Source organism: Lagopus muta, chromosome 1 (genome assembly GCF_023343835.1).
Source record: "Lagopus muta isolate bLagMut1 chromosome 1, bLagMut1 primary, whole genome shotgun sequence".
In the NCBI taxonomy this organism is placed as follows: Eukaryota; Metazoa; Chordata; class Aves; order Galliformes; family Phasianidae; genus Lagopus; species Lagopus muta.
This window is the reverse complement of record NC_064433.1, coordinates 97,723,556-97,740,357: the sequence shown is the minus strand read 5'-3', so window position 1 is coordinate 97,740,357 and position 16,802 is coordinate 97,723,556. Positions and strand designations below refer to the sequence as shown.

Genomic DNA, 16,802 nt, shown 5'->3' with positions numbered 1-16,802 from the left:
GTGCAGAAAGAGGATTAAACTGCTTTCCATATCCTAAACTTTATCAGGGATAACACAGAAAACTGTGTCATTCATTACTGCCTGGAGAGTTCTTAAGTGTTAACAATTTGTCTAGCTTATGCATTAGAAAAGCTAGCAAGTTTTATTTTTTTCATTAGCAATAGCAGACTGCAACTGAAATGAAAGCCAAAGTTGCAATGCAAGGTTTATGCACATGCCAAACAGAGGAAATGAATTGCTTCACCTGGAAATATTGATCACAGTGCTTCTAAGTGCATGGACCTACAAAATAGACTGCTGAGAAATGTATTCTTTCCAGCCTATGTTTCTAAAAAGGTTGTTTTTGCTGTATCAGAAATAAAGAATAATGAGGCACTATTTGTGGAACTTTATGTCGTACTGGGTTTGTCTCCATACACCATGCTTCACATTACAAAATAATGACTTACTGAACTAAATTATTTGCTTCAGGATTAAGTCCTGAACCTATTAAAATTGAAAGAAATACCCTCATTAACATTTAGCAGACTTTGGATCAGGCCTATCCAAAGATTCAGCTGGTAATACCGATACATGCAAGAGATTACATCCAAAGTCTTGTTATCCCTTGTAATTATATCCCCTTGTGTTTATTTTCACTTGCATGCTCTTGTATCTTTTCCAGACACTTCTGCTCAAGTTATGGATTTAGATTTTGCAGAGCTTCCAAACTCCATAGCTTCTCAATGATTTCTAAATTTCTACAAATCCAAAGTGATAATGTTCAAATGGCAGCTTTGCTGTGATTTTGGGTAGAACAGATGACATCACAGAGTTATTGTTCGGTTTGTCAATAAACCTATTAAGATAACATGCATTTTCATAAGACAGAGCAGCAGATCTATAATTTCAGGGTTTTCTAGTTGTTATTTTCAACTGCTTTACAGAATAAGAGTGTATAATTCAGTGTGTATACATATATATATACATATATATATATATACACATACTTCTCTGCCTCACAAGTATACCCTTCATCCTGAAAGAGAGAAGTTTATTTAGAAATTATCCGTAAGGTTTCTCTGTGAAATTCAAGTCAGACTTCTGTATGAAAGCTGGAAATACCATAGAGAGCTGCCTCAAATCTCATTATTACATGGGCTTTTTGCCTCAGCCCCCTTTGGAAATGTGTGCTACTAGATCTATTTCTCAGCTTCTACTTTCTGTGATATTCATCTTTGCTCCCACTGGCTTTTTGTAGGCTTATCTTTCTGTCTTATCTTTCACCAATAGAATTAATATAAAATCAATAGTTTATATGCAAGTGTAGGATACCTTCTGATGGCAGAAAAACATCTCTTGAATGCTAAGACCATGTCAGCAGACATAGTGCTAGGGTACACAGAGATGTGTGAACAAGAATGGATGAGGATCTGGTCTCCAACATTGACTGTAATTGTTATTTCTTATTAGTCATATTCAGAAAGATAATTCCAGCCCTCATATTGTGCTTTTTTTTTTTTTTTTTTTAGTTATCTAATCCCATAATAATGTATTATGCTTTGATTGTGATATGTGGGATAAAGAATACATCTTCTTTAAGTAAGTAAGCGTAAACTGACACCCAGCAGAGCTATGGCTTCAGATAGCACTGCTCTTAGTAGCAGTAGCAGTTTATGCCTCTGTGCTGGGACATATGCACATGTATTTATCCTCTCCTACTCAATTTGCTCATGGTATTGTTTTCTCTTAAGTAAGATTTCCCATATCCACTCAATCTGACTGGGATCCACGGCAGGGGATTGGAGCTCAGTGATCTTTAAGGTCTTCTCCTGTCTAGCCCATTCCATGATCCAGTGCTTCTGTAATGTAAAGGCAGTAGGAAGAGAAAGTCCCGTCCACACCCTTTCTTGTATTATCTACAAAGATTTTTGGGGTATGTTTGCTCTGAAGAAGGCAGCTGGATTAATTGCTGAAGTAATACAGAAACGTGAATACATAGATTACAGATCTTAATTTAATTGAAATGTAGGGTAGCTGTCTAAGTGCTAAACAATGTTAAGATTTCTAAGGAACTTCCTCACAGAGACATTTTACTTTTCTAAGTATGTTTCAGCCCTTAAAGAACAAGGAAGCCATTCAAACTGAATGTTTGAAAATGGGTGTTTTGGATTCAGGCATTCTGTGTTCAGTGACCTCTAGCAATGTGTCTGTTTATACCTTTCAGTGACACAGACAATAGGCTCAGCTGTGAGATATCATGGGAATATTACTACTTTCCTTGTCATAGGGATTTTCAAAGGGTAGGTATGCCCAAGTTTGTTAGGCTTTGGATGTGATAATAATGATACCATGTGTGAGTCAATGATGTACGTCTAGCAGAGCCATCTCTGAAGTTCTATTTGCACTATGAGTACATAGGGTAAAACCGCTGTAGAACTAAACGACTGTGTGTATGTGATTCAACAGTCTATTCCTGGTGAACATCTGTAGCTTATTTGTTGACATAAATTTCTGCATTCAGCAGTGGGTTATTTTTTTTGTGTGTGAGCTGTTAGAGTAACAGGGCAGTCACAGGGGGCTGGGTAATAACCTTTGAAAATAGGTCATTGATCTGAAACTGTACCTACTGTATGTACCCTTTTTGTAGGTCTCCAGATTGTTGCATTTTCCCATAGATTAAAAAAGCTTCAGTAGTCAGGTAGAAGTTTCTATGCAAACATAGCAGTAGTGCTGTGCATGACAATCTCTTCTCAGACTCTCAGTCCATCTATAATTCATTACTATGATAAAAAATGTTCCTGTTGAAAGACTCTGTTCTACCTAAAGCAGAATAACACTGAAAATACCTCGACAGGTCTTCTTCTGGATTGATTTTTCATGTATTTTCCAGTTTTCAAGTTTTTCAAGCTATCCATCTTGGGTTTTTGGTGGATTGTCCGGTGTAATCATGTTCTTCTAAGTTCGTTGGGGGGAGGGCTATAGGAGACTCAGTCCTTAATAAAGTTTCAGGAACTGCCATCTCCAAGTATGTTGTTTAACTAGAATGAATTTAAGTGTGTGATAATATCCAGTTACTATCTCTGAGACAATTTGGCAGTCTGAGGTACCATGAGGACTCAGCTACATCAAGGAAGGCAGTTCCCCCCTGAAAAGAATATATGCTGGTATGCTGCCAAGGTTATTCTAGGGCTGCAGATGGCATCTACGGTTCCCACTGTACAAGCCCAGTTTTAATGTGATTGGTGGGGACAGTGTGTAGCTGATGTCAGTTTTGCTGGCATGTGATAATCAAATTTAAATTTTGTTTTCCCCAAATATTTTAGAACACACTGATATCCTATGTGTAGTTCCTGTGATGTCTCCTGATGGCAGTGCACAGACTTCTTCCCCTTAGCATCCATCTTTTCTGCATACTCATTATCTTAATAAATCCCAGTAACTTGTACAAGAGTGGATACAGATAGAGCCTATTTTGCAGGAGCATAAAGGAGTGAATTGCCACAGGGAATGAGGGTTGACATTTGTTTTTCAAAAAGGGTCCTAAGTGGCAAAGAGAGTTCGTCTCTCACATGGCACAGTATGTTCGTAGAAATGAAAGTGCTATAACACATGGAGAGTCAGGAAGACAGTATACCAGGGTCATGAATAGTCAAAAATGAGGACACTCCAAGCTGGAGGCTCCGCAAATCACATGCACAAAGATGTAAACAGCTCAAATTGCCACTGCATCAGCTGATGTATTCTTGCCTCTAAAAAGCAGCACTGCTGTAAAAATTAGCTGCACAGCAATAACTGTTTGATGACACTGGGTAAGCTGACATGTGAAAACAAACACACTCATGTCAATCTACTAAGAATCTATTCAGGTTGTTTTCTGAAGACCATAAGAGTCTGTCCGAACAGTGGGTAGCTGTTGATGCATTGTGCAGCAGGGTGTATTTCTTTCTGATACATGAACAACTTTATGTGGTTAACTCCAACAAACAGGTGTATTTGCAGTAGTGAAGTGTTTTAGACAATTGTGATTTAAGCAAATTTTGTACTCCTTGATTCATTTGTACTCATGCTTTGTAACTGGTCTAGAACATTGGGTTTTATCATTCTATTTTACTAAATACAGATTGAAACCTAAGTTGCAGAAAGTTAGAGAAAAGCTTTATTTGGCACAAAAACAGCTGCATAGCCTTTAATGTATAACTAGTATGGATTGCTGGTCTTCTCTGACTGTAAAAAAGAAGAATTGTTCTTTATCAGGAGAATGGTTTTAAAAAGCTATTGAGCCAAACTTAGAGTTAGTGTGATCAAAATGCAATGCTTGTACAGCAGAATTTGTTTGGAATGATTTGTAGAAGAACTACTGCTACTGGCAGCAGGTGCATATCTCAGTCAGCTATGGAACCATGAAGTATTTGAAAACCAAATTAGGAATTTCTGAGTCTCTATTTTCTGTTCTCAAAAAGACAAAACTCACACAAACATGAAAATTAAAACACTTAGTAGGAGATCACCAATAAAATTGGTAAGCTTCAGTTTTTCTTTTGTTGATGCTATAGTGGTTTCATTGGCTTTCGGTGAATTCCTCCTGATTTGTATGAGTGAGAGCAGAGACAATACCAGAGACTCAGTATAGACTCCTTAAGGACAGAAAGGGATTTTTAATCTGGTGTTGTATCTACAGATACAGGCAGATGCAAGTTCAAATTGTCTGGCTATGAACCAGCTCCAGGCCAGAAAACTGCAGATGAGATGGTGGTGTGGACAAAATCATAGAATCAGAGAATCATTAAGATTGGAAAACACTAGTAGTTCTAACCCAGCCATCAATCCATCACCACCATGACCATTAACCATGTCATTCAGTGCCACATCTACCCTTTTCTTGAGCACCTACTGGACGGTGACTGTACAATTGTATATTCTGGTCCAAGGCTACTCATCTGGTTGGCTATGTAAGCCAGCTGGCTCTTTTCTATTTCACTTGGAGTTTGGATCTTTCAACAGCTGCCTGTGGGTATCTCCTGGAGGTCAGGCAATGTGTGAGAATAGGAGTAGGCTACAATGGGTGTAAGTTAAAGGCTCTCCTCAGGCTGCATCTGATTTAGCATGTACCCTCTAACTAGTAGAGGAACTCTACTCTATTTGAAGCTGCCAGAAGTACTCAGTCCAATAGATGGATTCCTTTTGGCTTCATTTAGCTTTGGATCAGTCCCTCAAGGAAGGAACAGATGATTAAAGTCCTTAACTTAAATTCTCTTAGGAAAAAGTGATGAGGCAATTTTTCTTGAGAGTGGATTAGAGAACCTTTCTTTGCTGGCCTTTCAAAATTCTGTTCTTAAATGCCTACACAAGGACTGGCTGGCTACAAACTCAGAGGGCAGTGATGACAAGAGCCAATTCTTGCAGGGTGATCTTGTTAAGGCAGTCATCTTCATCTTACAAGAAAACAACCAACCAACCAATCCAGTGCTAACCACAAAACAAATAAAGTAAAAGGGAAGTAAAGTCAAATGTTTACAAAATGATCTGTTTCTTTCAATTTTCTTACCCATTACATAACAAAAATGTATTAACTGTGTGATTAAGAATACTAAGTACAAAAACCAATTCTGTTTAGTGAGGGTTCAAATCCCCTTGAGGCTTTAAACTGTTTTTTAAGGTCTAAGGAGGTGGAGGGTTGACATCTCTTCTATAAATGCATAGAATTACTAAGCACAGGGGATTTATTTAACCAGGAAACTTACATTATTGAGATTAGACATCTCGTTTTCAAGGTGCTCCTGGAAGATAATGACTCCTATACCCATAATTCACCATAGACATCAGTTTTGTCTGGTAATGTATAAATTGACCTGAGGAGAGAAGCTAGCAGTTTTCACTCTAAATTTCAATATCAAGATAGCTATAAAGAATGTTTGGGCCTGATTCATGGAGTTTCAGTAAAATTATAGAGCAAAGGATCTGTCCCTCCCTTTTAGGAAATACACTTCTTCTCTCTCAAACAGTGATTTTTTTCTTTAATTAAAATATAACTGCTACAAAAAAAATATATATATAAATCTTCTGGGGCAGAGGAATGAACAATGTGATTGTTTATCCAAAAAGGAATCTTGGCTTCCAGATATCACAGAGTATTGTAATGAATACATGGGAAACACCATGTGCGTTTATAATGTTGTGACTAAATGTAATCTGTTAGCAGAAGGTACATGAAATTCTGATTGCACAGAATTTGGTGGGAATTTTGCCAGTGACTTCAATAGGCATAGACCTTCTGGAATTCTGGAAATGTGAAAGCATTCTACTTTGCCTCTTTGACTTACTGAATATTGGCTCTCTGTGTCTTATTTTGCTTGATTTTCTGAGCTGAAGTAAATGTTATGGCTATTTGTGCTGACTGAGCTTAAAATAATCTTTAACTGAGCTAAGCACTGTTGTAGATTCTTGTTGCAAATGTGTAAAAGCTGCTATGTTGAATCAATCATTTCATCTGTAAAACTGTATTTTCAAAGCAGAAAGGGAGGACTGCAATTTGGCAGGGGTAAGTGCAGTTGAGAAGCATTTTTCTTACCAATTTTTAATTATTTGCTGAATGTAAAGGGAGGAAATGAAGAAGCTGTCTCTAAATTGAAGGAGAGTCTAAAAGAAAAAAAAAATCAATAACATTTAAAGAATCGGATTTTTAGTTAGTACTTCATGAGACCCTTCCAAACTATTAAGTAGTTGTAATTTAGAGACAGTGATTGGAACACTGAAACATTTGATTCTGGAATATCAAATGTTAGTGTCAATTAGAGCTATTGTTGTGTTTGTGGTCTGAGATGGAGCTCTCTACCATTTGGAATACATTCAGAGGATGTTCATGGTAAAAACTTATTTTATAACAGCAGTTTCCAAAGATCAAAAAGTGGTTTATCAAAGAGCACTCAACATGCATAATGGGTCAACATGAAAAGTATTCTGCAAATAACTTAGTTATCTTCATGTTGAAAGAGGTAAAACAAGTCAGGGGATTTTACTCATTTTGTCAACACGAGGTTGCCTTCATATGTTAAAGAATATTGAGTAGACATTTGCTGAGTAGACACCTGTAGACCTTAGCAAAGCCTTTGACAGTGTCTCCCACACTGTTCTCCTGGAGAATCTGGAAGCCCATGGCTTGGATGAATACAGTCTGTGCTAGGTAAAAAACTGGCAGGACCAGAGAGTGCTGTTGAAGGGAGTTTCACTGGGAGTTCCACTGGTCATGAGTGTGTTCCCCGGCGGTCAGGACTGGAGCTTATTCAGTTTGGTATGTTTACTGATAACCTAGCTCAGATTGAGTGCACTCTCATCAGGCTGGGGGGAAGCATTCATCTACCTGAGGATAGGAAGGCCCTCCAGAGGGATCTGGACAGGCTGGATCAGATCCTGAACTGGTGAAGTTCAGGAAGACCAAGTGCTGGGTCCTGCACATGGGAGACAACTACTCTATGTAATGCTACAGGCCTGGGGCAGAGTGGCTGGAAAGCTGTGCAGAGGAGAAGGATCTAGAGGTATTGGTCAATGCTCATCTGAACATGAGCTGCTTCTGAGCTCAAGTGGCCAAGAAGGCCAATTGGTATCTTGGCTTGTGTCAGAAACAGTGTAGCCAGAAAGAGCAGGGAGGTGATCATTCCCCTGTACTTTGCCCTGATGAGGCCTCATCTTGAGTATTGTGTTCAGTTTTGAATACCTCACAATAAACAAGACATTAAGGCCCTGGAGTGTGTCCAGAAAAGAGCAACGAAGCTGGGGAGGAGGCTGGAACACAAGTCTTACAAAGAGCATCTGAGGCAGCTCGGATTGTTTAGTCTGGAGCAGAGGAGGCTCAGTGGAGACTTTACTGCTCTCTACAACTCCATGAAAGGAGTTGTGGCGAGGTGGGGGTCAGCCTCTTCTCCCCCATACCTTGCAATAGAACTAGTGGGAATGGCTTCAAGTTGTTTCAGGGGAAGTTCAGATTGGATATTAAGAAAAAAACTCTGCGAAAGAGTGGTTGGACATTGGAACAGGCTGCATAGAGGAGAGGTGGAGTTACCATCCCTGGTGGTGTTCAAGAAACATGTAGATGTGGTAGTAAGGGACTTGGTTTATTGGTTTATGGTTCTGTGATTCTATGATTTTGTGAACGTAAATACACAGCCCGTTTCCAAAGAAATGGCAGAACCAAGAGGAAGCCTATAATTGACTCATTATTTTTGAATTTCTTAATTTTTACCAACAGCCTCTGGAGCAAAGTAGTACTGCACAACATTTACTTACAACTCATAATGAAGTAGTAATTCACTTTTTTTATGTGGAGGAAATAAGGAAATGTGGATGCTTACCACCTGATTATATTTAACACTCATACTTTATCTGACAATAGTATGGTTAATCTTCATTTTAAATCTATGTGAAGAGACTTGGATAACAAATAGGTGATGATCAGAGAAGTAGATGCACATTTTCATTAAGAATAGGTGTGCTGTAGGAGGAAAAAGAGAAGGGGGAAGACAAAGGATAATTAGTTCCTGCTTACTGAAATGTGTCTGGGTTAACTATTATTGTATATATTATTCTAGGGGGTTTATTTGTCCAGAAAACCAAATAAATCTGTGAGTCACACAACTCTGCTGGTGGGTTCTCACAGTGACAGATGAAACTACACCAGTAGAATGGCTAGCATAAGTCTAGGAGCCTGCAGCCAAGACTGAATTTCAGGTATTTGATTCATAGCTTGACCTTGACTACTTGTATGACAGGCTAGATTATATGTTGCCACTTACTGTGAAACACAGCTGGTACCAAGCCTCCTGAAGAGGCCAGTGATACCCAGAGATCTCAACTGTGCAGTGTTTCCATTGTGCAGGAATAGAAACCTCAATATATGAAAATCTCAGTTTGTGGGCATTTTTTATTTTTTAGTGGTGTTTGAACAACTTGTGTAGATGTAAATCCCAACTGTTTAGAAACCATGGATTGGTGAATAAAGAGAATTAAATAACTGTAGTGCAAGATAAGAGTTAGAAAGTGAGGGTTTCACATGGTTCCTGTTTGGTGAAACTGATTTCTCTACCCCTCTTAACGTGTGATTTTACTGTTGCTGTGTGTTGCTGTGTGGGAATACACGAAAAACTGTTCAGAGCAGCAGCTGTGGAGCAAGATAAACAGCATGAGAACCAAGGACACCTCTAGAAGAAGAAAGAATATCTCACAGCTCTGATTGGATAAGCGCCTGTGTGAACGGTTGAAGAGTGTTTTGTAGAATGCTCTGTTGACACTTAACGGTGGATGAGAAAGTTGTAGGGGTGGATGGGAAAGCTAGAAAAAGAAAACTTGTGAAGGTATAGAAGTGATGTGAGAACTTGTAATAAACGATTTGGATCATTCACATCTGAGTCTGTGCATCAGACACTGCATTGCTGCTGCAGCAAATGGCTCTATTTATGCCAGATAAAATTAAAAACACTGATTTTACCTTCTAATTCGTTCTTTTTACTTTCTAGGTTTTGTTTGTTTGTTTTTTCTTTATAAAAATCAAATTCTCTACAGAGACAGCTGTGGTGTTGAGTATCATTAAAAACTCATGCTAAGTGTTTTTTTTTATATTATCCATCCTGACCAACAAAATTGTAAGGTACTGCACCTTATTTTAATTATCATAATAGATGATTCCTCACAGTTGCTAATTTATCCATTAGTTCAGCAAAGGAATCTGATGAGTAGTGCCATCTATAGTTTAGAAATATCAACTTGTCCCTCACAGATGGCTGTATGAGTGAATTAGTATAGGTCTAAAATGTTAACTTTTTGTAAGAGTCATCTATAATTACTTAAAACCTTTAATAATAAGTTTGCATCCTTTTGTTTAGGGGTCTTATTGGTTTAGTATCTAGAATATCTGTAGCTGTGCTTTGGCATCCCACTCGGAATCTTTATTGAAGGCTATTGGTTGTAAAACTTTACCACAATGGAATGGAAATTTGAAGTTTAGTTATCTCTGCTCCTTAAGCAGGATATTTGAACTTTTTTTTTTACAATAGTGAACAATATTTTACACCCAATTTGAATAACTTCAACTCAGTACTGCAGTGTTTTCAATATAGATATATAGAGATAGCTAGTACACTTGGAAACTGAAGGATTAATCCACCACCACATGAAATGAGACAAGTTGGAGATCTGCCTTTTAGAGAATGAAGAAAGGAATGAAGGAAGATAAGCCATCTGGGTCATCCACTCAGTAGGCATGTTTGCAGAATCTAAACCTGTATGACTTCTGGTTTCAGTCTCCAGCTCGCTTTTGAGTAAAGTCTGCTTCTGCTTTTCACATTTTACTTCAGTGGACTAGTGCCTAGCTCACATGATTTCAAGCTTAATGTGATGAATTGCACCTGTCCACATGGTTAATCAAGAACAACTGAAACAAGATTTGGCCCAATGCCTTAGAAAGTTACTAGATGAACATTTCTCTCTCTTTATAAAATATTTTCTTGTACAGCTCTGCATTTTTGCCTTGCTATAGTACTTCTTGCCATATATGTGTATGTCTGTAAGCATGGATACAGGCTGCTTTTTTATCTTTGTTTTTTTATCTTCAACTGTGCTCTTTTCAGTGTGTCTGCTCATACAAGCAAAATGTAAACTGAATAGCTCAGTTTAACATCCAGGCTCTTAGCAATGCTTATCTTGAGGATTTGTAGTATAAAATCTTCATCTTTAGTGCTTGCAAGTAAATATGCACAGCCCCTTCAAAACAAACAAACAAACAAACAAAAACCAAACACACACACACAAAACAAACAAAACAAAACCTCAATCCCAAATCCAGAGATTAAAGCAGTCTGAATGAAAAACACATCCCCCTGAGTTTCTTGGGGTTTGATTGCATAGTGTATCTTGTTATCTTACTAGCTTTCTAGTCTTCCTAGTGTTTTCCAGATAGCTGTTGCTATAATTGATGTTTTTTAGAAAAGTAATTCTCTATAATTGGGTCATGGTGCTTTTCATTATTACAGAATCACATAATTCTAGGGGTTGGAAGGGACCTCAGGGGATCATTAAGTCCAATTCCCCTGCTAAAGCATGTTCACCACTATAGATCACAATTCTTTCATAGTACTTTGCACATGAAGTTTTTGATATTATTTCATTTTTTTTTCACCTAAAGAAGCTGAGGAACAGGAATGATCAAAGTCTGTTAGTGTTCCTAAAATTATAAATGCAAAGAAGGCCTGGAAAAACCTTCAAGACTTATATACGTCACAGCAAACAGGCAAAGCACAAACTGAATATCTCATTTTGAAGTTGTGAATCTTATCTGCTTGTGTCTGCCTTCAGTGCCTTTATGTGAGTCTTGTTTGGGTTTTGTTCAGGATAGAGAATATGTTAAAATTTATTTATCTTGCTAAAATTGGGGGCTTTGAATTCACTGCAGTGCAGAATCAAACTGCAAAATGACTGGAACAAACCAATGTAGTGAGATGTATGAGCAATAAAAGAGATATTTGACATTTACAGATACGAATTTCTACAATAAGAAAAAGGAAATTGAGATCTTGGTCACAAAATGAGAGCATCTCAGAGTGTCTCTCATTTTGAGGAAAGTTCTGCTTGGCTCTTTGGTATCAGCTACTACTTATTCATGTATCCAAATAGCATCATGTTCACATATAAGCTGTGGGAAATTAACTGGGAGGGAACATTATTCCAAGAACAATATAATTCTATGTGTTTCGTAATCTGAAACAACTTGAGACTCACAGTCTATTTGTCTTTATTTCTTTCTCAGACTGTAGTTCTACTTCATATCAGAGAAATACATAGGAATTCCTTTGTATAGTGGTATTTTGTCAATTTATACAATGATATTTTTGTTGATTTAATCACATAGGCTACTGTTTTTATTTCTAATTTCTTATCTCTCATCTGCTTTCCTATATATACTATAATGCCTTTCATTATAACCCATAAATCAGCTTTGAATACGTTCAGTTTTTTAATTTTGTAGCAAATTTGTTTTAGTCCTAATCTGCATAATCAAGCAGTCAACACAGTAACAGGTTTGGTAATTATTCTGTCATATACAGCCCCAAATTGAATACTTTTTTTTTTTTTTTTGAATAATTTGATCATGGCAAGTAGGTTTATTTTTAAGGTATATAAGTAAGATGCTTCCATTCAAAATGCAGTCAACAATAGCTGCTGTATTTTATAAATTAGTTTATGTAGAAATGTAGCATTGTCCAAGAATTTTTGTGTCTGTGGAAAATACGAGCAAGATGAGAAGATCTGCTTTGGAGCTAGCTATATGTTCCAGTGGTCTTAAGCATAAGTAATTTTATTTCCGTTACATTAGAAACTAAATGGAAACAACAGCCTGCAAGAGAACATATCCCGAGTCCATCGTAATCATTCAGACCATGCTTTTGTTCCTGCAACTGTAAATGTTGTTCATTAATTCAGAAAACTGCTTGTACTGTCCTGAGAAAGCCTGTCTCATTTGATAATGGGCTCTGAATCCAGTGGATTATTGCAGGGATTTTATCTTGCAGTAATCTCCAGAGAGAAATGTACAAACAGCTGGGAGAGTAAGGAGGAACTGCATTGTGCAGCAGGAGTTCTCTGGAGCAGAATTTTGGGGTGCTGGAGTGGATCTCAGCAGCAACATGAATCTTTTCTGTTTTTCTCTGGTAAGTGTACCACCACACATTTTTCTTTACTGGGCTGCTGAATTGTTAATCTGAACTGGTGGGTGTGTATGGGAGGAAAAAAATCAAGGTTTTACATCATCAATTGTGCAAGGATTGTGTAATGACAGTGAGACCCTCTAGTATAGAGGAAAGACTTTATGTATGAGAAATTATACATAACAAATCATGATTCGGCGAAAATAAGATGAAGGAAAAAATTATTATAAATATGCTGTGTGCTGAGACTATTACAAAAATCTGCAGATTTAAACATGAAGCATTTGATCCAGCACAGTGAAAATCTCATTATGTGTCTTAAAATTGCTAGATATGTGTAAGCAAGAATTTGCTTTATGCTATTTTGTTTGAGATAGTGGTGTTTGATTTCCTTCTATAGTAGTCTGGGAAAACTGCTAGAACTTTTCAAGCCTTAGTTTTCTAATAGCCAGGTGTGAACACATAGCCATTTGGGCTGATCCAGGCATATGATGTTATGTACTCAAGGACAGAAGGGTTGATCTAAGAATCTAAGACCCTCTCCAGATTTTCTTTGTTTTTTTTCTTTCTTGCTTTCTTTCTTTTTTCTCTCTTTTTTTTTTTTTTTTTTTTTTTTTTTTTTAGTTGTCCTTTCTTACTCCAAGACAATTGCTCAGAATGAACAGGTAAATGAGGATAGGAAATCCTCAGAAACTGTTTCTGTTTTCAGAGCTTAACCATCTGCCAGTACCAATGCTCAGTATTAGTAGTGGTAATTAGGTGAGTGTATTTGCTGTATTTATACAGCAAAGGAGATCTTTTGGCCCCTTTTCTTATCTGTTGTACAGATGTTTAGTGTATCTTCCCCATGTGTTTAAAAAGAAAAATAAAAGTATTACAACCACACTGATACAAATTCAAATAAAGGAACCGTTTCGTGTACCATTGTTACTGGTTGCTAATGCTATCTAAGTGCAGAATATGGGTGCTCTCCAGATCATAAGGATTAAAAACTGTTTTGGAGTACTTAAAGTGCAGTGATATACTGAGATTCTGTGATGTGTCCCTTCATAAAAAATAATGCCATGTGAATTCAGGGATACATTTGATCACAGTTTAATGAGTCTGTGACTTTGTTCAAAGTTAGCTTTTTGGTACAGTCTGGAACAGCTTGAAAACAATCATTTCTGCAGTTCTTTGGGTCAGAATTATTCTATTAAATTTTTATTGTTCCATTGGGGCAGCTTCTTGCTTTCTGCATAGTTCATTTTTTAAGTATGTATTGCTCGCCGTATCAGCTGAGAAATCAGCTTATAGATACAATGTGGGATAGAGCAAGTGTGGGCGAGAGCAACTCGGGTCACAGTTTCCCTGTTCTATAGGTTGGGCAGCAACTAAAGTTTCTGTGAGTGACATGCTGAGTGCAGTAATTATGGATGGTTCAGACAAGTGAAAGCTACTGTCATGATAGTTTCTGTAATGAAATAATTAGTTCTGTTTAAAGATTGCTGCTAAGAAGATAACCTCCCTTCTTTACAAGCTTTCCATGGGAGCCATTCTGTCCGTTGCGGTAATCTCTGGAGCAGCTGGCAAAACATCTTACAAGTTATCGAGATCTAAAGATAATTCAGAAGTCACTAGCATGGATCTATATTTCATAAAAATCAGAGCCCCGTGTACTCCTCCCTGTGCATGCAACAAAAGCATGCAATTGCTGTCTGTAATCAGATTGTCTAGCTTGGAAATGAGCTAGTGACCCAAGTACGTACACACTGGCTACTTTTACCATGTCAGTCTGTGGCTGTGAAAAAGCTGGCAGCACAGGGTTGAGCTAGCAATCAAGATAAGATATTTTTCTCTTCGAGAAAGGCAAGTTAAAAATAACACATAATAACAAAATAATTAGGTTTAAAAGACGCTAGAGGAGCCAACTCTTTTGCAGATGTAAATGGACACCAATCAATTGAAATCACTTCTGATTTATACCAAGTGAATACCTGGAATAAATATTGAACCTGAAACCACAGAAGAGATTCTCTGACTGCTGGCAAATGGAACAGAAAGAGTTTTGCAAAAATGGTATCTCATGAATGTTTTCCTCACATAGATGGAGATTACTGCCTGCAGTGAGTGTGTGCTTGTGTGTGTGCATGTACACATGAATACTTATTTTAAAGACATTGTTTTATAGGTTGAACAATAATTTTCTCCCTTACTGAGCATAAAGTAAGCTATAATCTTAGGGAATGCCAAGAATGTTTTGTTTAAAGGTATGGTAGAAGCAGCTTTTGGCAGATTCGAAGTGGTGGAATAAGTGGTAATTAGAGGAACAAGATCGGTTTATACAGTCAGGTTTGACTTTCTTTGGATTTGCTTTTGGATCTGTAAAAACCTCTGAGAGAGATTTTTCACATCAGAAACCCAGTGTGACAGGCCAGTCCTGCAAGTGATGTCAAGGAGGCTGAAGAATACAGTGAAGATTCACAAGGTGGCTGTAAGCAGTTGGTCAGCCTGGATGGTGCTCTGCCCTAGCAGATAGAAATTATCCCTGCCTGTTGCTGTGGGAGTCCAATGATCTCCAGATCTTCTTATTATTATCATTGTTGTTTTTGTTGGTGGTGCTCCAGCATGGGTTGTTTCCTCAGCAGTACATCTTGTCCTGACAATTTCAGAGTGATTTGGCTTGTAAATTGAGATCAACTTTGCACTGGATTCCTTAACTTAGTCTAAGGAAATCTGCCGAAAAATTAAATTTTCCTTCAAAACCTTATGTCCCTTTTCCATTTTATGGAACAGTCTAAAGTATAACTGTCTCTGTTTTTGTAGACATATTATGTTTAAATATCAACCTTAGACTCCAAATTTGTAGTGTCTTTTACACCATAGGGTGCTTAGCATGTCAAATGATTAAATCAGAACAATATTGTTTGTTTCTGGACATTATATAGAGAGGTGCCCAAATCAAGTAGTGCTTTTGTATCAACTGCAAGATGTTATGTCTCCAAATTATCTGTTTTGATACCTTGTCTACTAAATTACAGCATCCTACAAATCTGAGAAAGATATTATTATAATCCTTCAATTAAGGTAGATATGCTTCATATAATACTTTCTCGTATCAAGTCTTTAATCATTGCTAAGAGAGGTACATCCAGATATGTTTCTGGTTCAAAGAAAAACTGAATTTCAGGAAAGTTTCCATATCCAGAAAGTGGATATGTGAGGAACAAAAAAAACCCCTTCTTATAGATGGTGATATTTAAAGGATAATTACAACCTCCTTTAACGGGGAACAGTATTACTAGCAATGGAAGTGATGAAAACAGGGAAGAATTTCCAATGCTGAAGTGCTGCCAACATCAAATATGTCAGAAACCTACAAAAGAAGGGAGCTAGGGAAAGTAAACAACACTCCTAAATTACATGGACTCGAATCAGATATTCAAGTTGAGCACCAATTTGGTGTAAGCCAAATAGGTTTCCTTACTTTTGTCTACTTCTCTTCCATACGGTAGCTTTCTAACTACCAGTTTTGCTAGTGAATCATAAAGTACTGAATGAAAGTCTAATAGTCTTAGTGATTTTCAGTAGCATAGAACTAGTTATGTGTTTTATTTTGATAGCTGATTGAAAGATGTGCTGACAACTCAGTAGAAAATGTATTATATTTAAAGTTATAAACTAAAACAGCTGTTATTCTCTGCGCCTTATGATCCATGCAGTCTCTGCACACGATGATACAAATAACATGCAAAGTAAAGAAATGCAGACAATTATTTTCCTCTAGCTCTGAATTAAGATCTTTTCTGCCATAAAGGAAAAATAGCAGGCACTACAGAATTGAGCTGTTTTTTTCCTGTTATCTCTCGCGTTGCCTTGTGCTGTTTAATGTGCTCAGAACTACTGAAGAGTTGAATAAATTCCAAGTCTGCATGAGCTCAAATCTGTAAATAATTTTCTCTCATTAATTTTGGGGGCAAAGGGCAGTCCTACAGTCCCTTTCTTGGAGGCCCTTGCTAACTCTGCCCAGCTCCTCACCATCTAGCTTTCCCTCTCTCAATTTCTCTCCCACATGAACTTGTACAGCCCCATGTATAACAATGCTCTTTCTAGTGCCCTTGTGTTTGCTTTCTTACCGATGCCATCTCTTCC

General features: G+C 37.4%; 1 protein-coding gene across 2 annotated transcripts in view; it reads left to right on the top strand.

Annotated features, from left to right (window-relative positions):
* The first annotated feature begins 12,573 nt into the window (after positions 1 to 12,573).
* The window catches only part of SAMSN1 (SAM domain, SH3 domain and nuclear localization signals 1), an 86,539-nt gene continuing 82,310 nt past the window's right edge, over positions 12,574 to 16,802 (top strand). The window contains exon 1 of one of the 2 annotated variants that reach the window (XM_048966592.1): positions 12,574 to 12,674. Coding sequence is in view for 1 of the 2 variants with exons in the window: in XM_048966601.1 (XP_048822558.1) it covers positions 12,651 to 12,674 (24 nt within the window). In the remaining variant the exon portion in view is untranslated. The remainder of the gene's footprint in view (positions 12,675 to 16,802) is intronic. The other variant, XM_048966601.1, reaches the window with a different exon arrangement.